At 46.1% G+C, this 8,882-nt stretch overlaps 1 protein-coding gene across 1 annotated transcript; it reads left to right on the forward strand.

The window, feature by feature from the left end:
• The first annotated feature begins 332 nt into the window (after nucleotides 1–332).
• On the forward strand, nucleotides 333–1,167 carry LOC146194340 (uncharacterized). The gene is given in 2 exon segments (XM_084596045.1): nucleotides 333–409; nucleotides 411–1,167. Coding segments are annotated over 2 exon segments (834 nt in total).
• Nucleotides 1,168–8,882: the final 7,715 nt, after the last annotated feature.

Below are 8,882 nucleotides of genomic sequence, written 5' to 3' on the forward strand. Positions count from 1 at the left end.
GTCACGCCACGCTTTCCGGTCTCTCACTATCTTCCTAACATCACATAGCTTCATCTGCAGTGCCTCGAGGATGCCATCTAACCATCGCGTTCGCTGCCTACCCCTTCTCCGGCGACCCTCAACCTTTCAATAAACTGGGCATAAACAACACAGTGCAAGAGCACATCGAGGCCCACCTTCTCGCGCAGAAAATAAGACTCATGCAGACGCAAACGGGAAGGAACGCGCTAAATATACTGGGCATGAGAGATGCTTGCAGAGAAATAAACAGCGCGGGCAGCATATTGAAATAGATAAGAGAGATCATTAAGGTCAACCCGATTCCGAAAAACATGCATCCGAAAATGTACAAGGCCAGAAGAGAGGCAAGATCCGAGGCACACGAAAGAAGCCTCGCAGGGAAAAAAAACATTGTACGTCGACGCGACCACATAACAACGCGGAGTGGTAGCCAGTGTGGTTGATCACCAGCTTAAAGAAATCAATTGCGCCTCGATCAAGAGCAACAACATTCTCGAGGCTGAGAAAGCGGCAATCGCTCTCGCTATCACCCACCAGGGTGAGGAGGCTACCACAAAAATTATTACGGACTCGCAAGAAGCATGCAGAAGGTATAGCAGCGGACGCATATCCACTGTGGCCATTCGCATACTCAAGGCAATAAAAATCAGCTTTTCAAGATGCTTCATAACATGGACACCAGGCCACGAGACTGTCAAAGGTAACCAACGTGCCGACGCCAATGCCCGAGCATACGCCAACCGGGGGGCGCACAACGACGGGGAACCGGACGCAGTCACTAGACGCTATGGAGCCATCCTTGAACATCAAAGAGCCATAAGGAGGATCTATCCATCTCCCCACAAAGACCTCAATAGAGAGCAGTCGGTTGCCTGGAGACAGCTACAGACTAACACACACCCCAATCTGAGTCTACTCAGTAACATTCACCCCACTGCATATGAAAATAAATGCCCACTATGCGGAGAACCCCCTACACTCTACCATGTTACATGGGCCTGTCAAGAAACACAGGTAGCACCAATAAACACCACACCAACACCGGAGCAGTGGGAGGCTGCGCTGTCCTGCTCGACGCCTGACGACCAGCTCAAGCTGATTGACAGAGCGCGCAAGACGGCAAAGGCCACTGGGGCCCTGGACTGAGGGCCCCACCAACTCCGGGAGAATTCCCTTTGTGTAAATACAGTTTTTCATTCATTCATTCTCAATTACCCGCAACTGCTGCGGACACGATTTCGCGGGCGCGGTCTGCGGACATGGTCTTAGAACACGGTCTGCGAAAAGATCTGCGTTGTTGTTGTTGTTGTGGCTGTAAGAAGGAAAAAAAATGCACGGGCCTGCTACTGGCTCTGTAGCTGAGCCACCTCCGCTGCCTCGTGCAGATAGAAGAGAGGACTGATTTATAGAAAAGGGAAAGGCGCGCTAACTGTCTCACTTGTTTTTTGTGGACACCTCAACCGCGCTGTAAGGGAAGGGAGGAAGGTGGGAGTGAAAGTGGAAAGAGAGAAAGAGGGGCCGTAGTGGAGGGCTACGGAGTAATTTCGACCACCTGGGGATCTTTAACGTGCGCTGACATCGCACAGCACACGGACGCCTCTTCGTTTCGCCTCCATCGAAACGCAGCCGCCGAGGTCGGGTTCGAAGCCGGGTACTCCGGCACAGTAGTCGGGCGTCTTACCGCTGCACCACGCAGATAGAAGAGAATATAGGGAAGAAAGGAAAGGAAGAGAGAGAGAGACGCGCGCCGCAACAACAGCCGTCGTCCACCACCAGCGGTGGCGTGTGCAATGACGGCCTACAACAGATAAAAATTCGGTGCCAGGCTTGCCCCCGCCTCAAGCGGCGGTGACCCACCTGTACCAGCCCCATCAGGGGAGAGCAGCAATCACACGTACGTTGCCGTAACGAAAAGATCTGCGGACAGAAATCTGTGAACATAGCGAAGTAACGCTTTCGCGTTAATAATATACGATGGGAGTGGAAGCGTAAAGAGAGAAAGAAGCGTAAAGAGAGAAGAGAGATAGCGCGGGATTCCGGAGTAATTTCGACCACCTGGGAATCTTTAACGTACGCTGACACCGCCTAGCGCACGGATGCCTGCGGCGAAACGCAGCCGCCGGCGGTCGGGATCGAACCCCTGGGTACTCCAGCCCAGTAGGCAGGCATCACATTATTGTACCACCGCGGCGGGGCACTGCCGGCCTCTCCGTTTAATAATAAATGGTTCACATGAAAGGAAATGTGCAATATCTGTCACACTTGTTCTGTGGACTCCTGAACCGATCCATAAGGGTATAAAATAAGGTGGAGTGTAGGCGTGAAGAGGAAAAAAGGGTGCCGTAGTGGAGGGCTCCAGAGTAATTTCGGTCACCTGGGGTCTTCGTCGTCCACTTACGTCGCACAGCACATGGACGCCTTTTTATAGTGCTTAGATGATAACCTCTTCGTTTCGGCTCCATCGAAACGCAGCCGCCGGCGGTCGGAATCGAACCCGGGTACTCCGACACAGTAATCGGGTGCCTTACCACTGCACCCCCGCGGCGGTGCCTTTCGCTTCCATTGTAAATTGATCTATAATCAAGTAAAGGTGAAATGAAAAGGAAATAACAAGAAGAATAAGATTGGGATGGAGCGCATTTGGTAAGCACTCGCAGATTATGACTAGCAGCTTACCGGTATCGCTCAAAAGGAAAGTATACAACAGTTGCATCTTGCCTGTACTCACCTATGGGGCTCAAAACGTGGAGGCTAACCAAGAGAGTTCTACTTAAGTTGAGGACAACCCAGAGGGCTATGGAACGAAAAATGGTAGGGGTAACATTAGGAGATAGAAAGCGTGCAGAGTGGGTCAGAGAAATAACTCAAGTTACCGAAATTCTAGTGGAAATTAGGAAGAAGAAATGGACATGGGCAGGACATGTAGTGCGAAGAGAGGATAACAGATGGTCGCTGAGGGTAACAAACCGGATTCCAAAGGAAGGAAAGCGTAGCAGGGGGCGGCAGAAAGTTAGGTGGGCGGATGAGATTAAGAAGTTCGCAGGGGTCAAGTGGATGCAGCTAGCACAGAACCGGGTTAAGTGGAGAAATGTGGGAGAGGCCTTCGCCCTGCAGTGGGTATAATCAGGCTGATGATGATGACTGTCAAGATCATTTGAAGGTGAAAACCTCCGGGACGCTGACAGCTCGAAAATCTGGCGTATTGACGCTTTCTCTTCAAAATGCTACGGGCATGATTTACGGCTCACGAAGAGAAATGTACAATTTTTGCATAAAAGCTATCGTGCAGATAACTGTGCATAAGAAAAGAAAACATAGTTCAATTTTCTGCTGCAGATGCTGAGATCATGCATGCGCGATTTAATAAAAGCGTGAAGGGGTGCTAACCGATGACAATGTGTCTATAGCTTGCCAAAACTTTCAGGATAGCTAAGCGTCATTAGTTGTGAAAATCCAGTGACATGAAAAGTTGCTCTGAACTGGCATCCATGATCACTCATACTCGACACACCATCCATTCTATGATTACTCTCAGTACAATGCATAATCCCACTTACGCCATTTAAATTGTTTAGACTCTTTTATCTTCCCGTTGCAGCCAACTTAGTGTCTCCATCCTCCCCCTAGAAGTGTGGAGGGCGCTTTTTATATTTCGCCATGCACTAACCACGGCAGGTTGCAATGGCTCTTCCATGTAGCAACCCTGGCATCTGGCAGGGCTCTTTCCTTGGCAGACACCTCCCTGTCTCATCATCCCCTCCCCCAGAAAGGAAAGGAGATTATCTGTCACCTGTCCTGACAGCCCGCTCTTTCTTGTAGGCTCCAGTCCTTTGCTGCCTGGACGAACAGTAAGTTCAGGTGTGCAGTGGTGTACGTATAGATGGTGAATAGACAGCTGTAGTCTGATTATTACGATGGGAAACGCAGTCTTTAGCAGTCGAGAGCTGTGAAATGACTTGAAAATGACAAGAAGAATAACTTGAAGACGACTTGACAAATTTAGCGCCACAAAAATATCTACATAATTACAGGGTATTCAGCGCAATACCACGACCGTGGCAATACGGACGCACACAAGAAATAAGTCCACAATGTAGAGGATTGCGCAGTAACCAAAACATGTAGTTGCCTATTTTAAATGCCAAGTAGCAAGTAGCAAATTCATGCAAGCGGGCCGATAATGATTCAAATACTTTCATGTCAAAATATAAGACGAGAATAAGAACGCGACTTGTTAAGCTGAAACCAGATCTTGGAAGAACCCTCGGATGAGCTTATGAAACTCGCCATAACCAGCAGCGCGCCTATCGTTTTGCATGGCGTCTATATATCAAACCAACCAATCTATTTGTTATCAGTGTTTCATAAATTTGCGCCGGTTTTTGAGATAGTCATTGGCTCACTCTCCCGACTTCGCGCGATGAAGCACGAAATGTTGTCACTCACTTCTGGGGCCTGGCTTCTACATTTCTCGCTAAATTTACGCTAAAATTTCGAGAAATCTAGAAAAACATATTTTGGGTAAAGGACTGAAGTAGCCGCATTTGAAATCGCAACTGCCAGCGGTACGTTATTCACAATGAGTGCGCTGGAATCACGTCCAAAAATTGCTTGGGAAATTCAGACCGAGCGCGAAACTATCTAAACAGGCACAAAGGAGGCTCTTCGGAATGAATGAATGAATGAATGAAGAGCTTTATTCACACAAAGGGAATTCTCCCGGCGTTGGTGGGGCCCTCAGTCCAGGGCCCCAGTGGCCTTTGCCGTCTTGCGCGCTCTGTCAATCAGCTTGAGCTGGTCGTCAGGCGTCGAGCAGGACAGCGCAGCCTCCCACTGCTCCGGTGTTGGTGTGGTGTTTATTGGTGCTACTTGTGTTTCTTGACAGGCCCATGTAACATGGTAGAGAAACCGCTTAGCGAAGCAACACCGTGGTTCCGGTCGTTTAGCGTGCCGTGAATGAGACGCTCTGTATATGCTTCGCTTCTTCAGGTGACATCGCGGACGTGATTCCCGGCGGCGACCCTAGCGAACTCCAGCTGGACGACAAGTAAGTACCAGAAATATTTATATAATGTAGAGTTGTACACACACATAGCACATGTGTCTGTATATAAGTAACTGACAGTGGCGCAGCCGAACTGGATACAAGCGGTGCCCAGCAAGAAATAAATGCACGCGTGTCTCAGTTTTCGGAAACGGTACTCTACTATCGATCATATCCATACCATCAACCAGGTGATAGACAAATGCTCGGAATATAACCAGCCCTTATACATAGCATTCATCGATTACGACAAAGCATTTGACTGAGTTGAAACCTCGGCGGTGATGCAGGCATAGCGAAATCAGGGGGTAGACGAGCCGTACGTGAAAGTGCTGGAAGGTATATACAGTGGCTGCACAGCAACCATAGTTCTGCATAAAGAAAGTAACAAAATTCCCATAAGGAAAGGTGTTAGGCAAGCAGACACAATCTCTCCGGTACTATTGACAGCTTGCTTAGAGGAAGTACTCAGAGATTTGGAATGGGAGCAGTTAGGGATAAGGGTAGATGAAGAATACATCTGTAATCTGCGATTTGCTGATGACATTGCCTTGCTAAGCAACTCGGGGGATGAACTGCAAATAATGATTGATGACCTAGACAGGAAAAGTAGAAAGGTAGGCTTGAAAATCAATATGCAGAAGACTAACGTAATTTTCAACAGCCTCGAGAAGGAACAGCAGTTTACATTAGTTAGCGAAGTACTGGAAGTAGTTGGCGAATATGTCTACTTAGGACAGGTAGTAACCGCAGATCCGGACCATGAAAAGAAAATAACAAGAAGAATATGATTGGGATGGGGTATATTTGGCAAGCACTCGCAGATTATGACTAGCAGCTTACCGGTATCGCTCAAGAGGAAAGTATACAACAGTTGCATCTTACCTGTACTCACCTATGGGGCTGAAACGTGGAGGCTAACCAAGAGGGTTCTACTTAAGTTGAGGACAACCCAGAGGGCTATGGAACGAAACATATGATAGGTGTAACATTAAGAGATAGGAAGCGTGCAGAGTGGGTCAGAGAAATAACTCAAGTTACCGACATTCTAGTGGAAATTAAGAAAAAGAAATGGGATTGGGCAGGACATGTAGGGCGAAAAGAGGATAACCGATGGTCGCTTAGGGTAACAAACCGGATTCCAAGGGAAGGAAAGCGTAGCAGGGGGCGGCAGAAAGTTAGGTGGGCAGATGTGGTTAAGAAGTTCGCAGGGGTCAAGTGGATGCAGCTAGCACAGAACCGGATTAATTGGAGAAACATGGTAGAGCCCTTCGCCCTGCAGTGGGTATAGTCAGGCTGATGATGATGATGTGTCTCATGTACTATCGCTTCCTCTTTGCTATCTACCGATATGCAGTAATGCCACCCCCGAGCGAAATGTCGCCGTCCTAAATGTTGAGTGGAAGACGTACCTGGCGTACCGATGTGGTTTCAGCCAAACTACATGAATAGGTGGACGACGTCGGAGATCGGGTGGGGGGGAGGGGGGGGGAAGGGGGGTATGTATTTTGGTATATTGTCGTTCTACAAGAAGACGCAGGAGCTGAGGGCAGGACGCTCGCAGCACTTCCGGCTGACAGTCGAGGAAGCTTCTCCCCGGCGAAGCCCATACTAGAACAATATCCCAGTTCATTTAATCCGAACAAAATTTTATGAGAAGTTGAAAACAGTAATTCCTACCTGGGCTTAAATGCTAAACCTTCCTCTCTTATGTAAATACACTTGGTATTTTGAATCCGAGACGTCTAACTTATGCCTGCACTTTTTTTCAGTGCCATTGTTATATTCTTGTTCAGTATCATGTGTGTTTGCTTACAGCGCTATGTATAACATACCGCTTTTAATAATTATTCACTCCTACCTGCAACTGTTAATTGCGTTTTTATTATTCTTTTTTATTTGCATAGAATGTAATATGCAGGCCATTTTTTTTAGCAGATTGCCTGTATCTAGGCAATCTTGTCTTTGACCCAAAACTAGCTCCTAGCTACGGGTCTGAGCGCGTAGCGGCTGCCAGCGCTGGAGAGTGCTGTTCGTCGGCGTTGCCAGTGTGTTTCACGTCTTTAAAGGATTTTTAAGTTGTGATGCAATGCTGCGGGCTACAAGATCATACTGGAAGTCTCCAAATGGATTTGTACCACCTGAATGCTTATATATCTCGACGATATCTGAATACTGGGGCGTTTTGAGCACTACTATGGGCAAATGGTGCTGCTCTACCTAAATATCCAAACATTGAGTCGAGCCAAAGCAATGCTAGTATTACATAGTTGCGTATAGCTTATGTAGAGTATAACAGTTGCAAGCCTTGATTAAGCGAAATAATTAACTGCTAATAAACATTGGACATTATGTGACATCATCGAGTCATATATAGTTAGATATCTGATGCCAAGTATTATTGCGCTGGGCTAAATTCTAGGTCCAAATTATATACTGTTAGGTAGCTAATTGTGAATAAAAATTAAAATTTATGCTGTAGCTACAAGTGTTATATCGTTGAATATCTTATGCCAATTATAATTGCAATGCATGTATAATTGCCACTAATTAGTTACTCTGATTAAGAATTAAAATGTATGCTATACTTTAACACGTTATACTTTTACTGCAGGTTACGCTTTGCTAACACCAACTGTTGCCGAGACTATGTTCCCTTTCCCCACAACTGAAGGTGAAGTCGTAACAGTTTTTAGAAAGATCAGGTATAGCAGTGAAGAGCACAGAGATATATTCCGCCTAAAGCCCTTTAAGTTTATTATTGACTCAGTTGCTGCACCATTTGCTCACATTTGCTTTCGCTACTGGGGTGTTTGCCAAGTAAATGCAAATTGCAAACGTTATTGTCATTCATAGAGGAGGTGCTACATCAGATTTATCAAATTACCTGCCTATCTCGATCCTGTCTGTGTTATTCGAGGGCGTTTCGAAAAAATTATGCGTTATAGAATAACCAAATTCTTGGATGAGCATGCAGTCCTGTCGGATCAACAGTTTGGCTTGAGACCTATAACATCGAAGGAAACAGCTTTGATTAAACAAAATGAAATAATAATTAACGTCTTTGAGAAGAAATGCCTTGTCATTAGCGTGTGTGTTCGTTTTTCAAAGGCATGTAACTTGGTTAACTATAATTTGCTGCTACAAAAATTGCAACAATACGGAATTAGACGAGCCACTTTGTTCCTGCTGGAATCATACTTAATCCACCGGAAACAAATGGTTGCTCACAATAACAATTCATCAAACCTAGAGCCGCTTCTCTGTGGTGTCCCCCAGGGGAGCATAATGGGGCCTTTATTATTCCTTGTATATATCAATGACATCTTTCCTACTTCTGCTGTTAACATTGTGGGCTTTGCTGACGACATTAAAGCACTACTATCAGGTAGCACAGAAGGCAAAATATTTCTCATATGCCAAAAAAAGAAACTACCTAGAATAGCTTCATGGGTGGTCAAGCAGTAACTACCTGAAGAGGAATTTCGAAAAGACGATCGCCGTTGTATTCTGAGCAGAAACCAATTTAACACAAACTTCTAGTGGAGAGATAATTGTAGTTATGCTAAGCATAAAATGAGTTGGCGTAACCTTCTCAGAAGGTTACACCTGAAACGAGCATGCCAACAATGTTCGTAAACAAATATATCGCATCAGTGGTCTTATTTGTCAGCATAGGCACACACTTTAAACTCGAGTAAAGGTCCTCATTTATCAAGGATTCTTTCTTCCATCACAGACTTATTTTCTCAAAGATTACCCAACAAAACATATCCAAATAGCACAATACTAATAGCACAAAAACGGGCAGTTCTAT

Source organism: Amblyomma maculatum, chromosome 3 (assembly GCF_055883805.1).
Source record: "Amblyomma maculatum isolate TAMU_Amacu chromosome 3, ASM5588380v1, whole genome shotgun sequence".
Lineage (NCBI taxonomy): Eukaryota > Metazoa > Arthropoda > Arachnida > Ixodida > Ixodidae > Amblyomma > Amblyomma maculatum.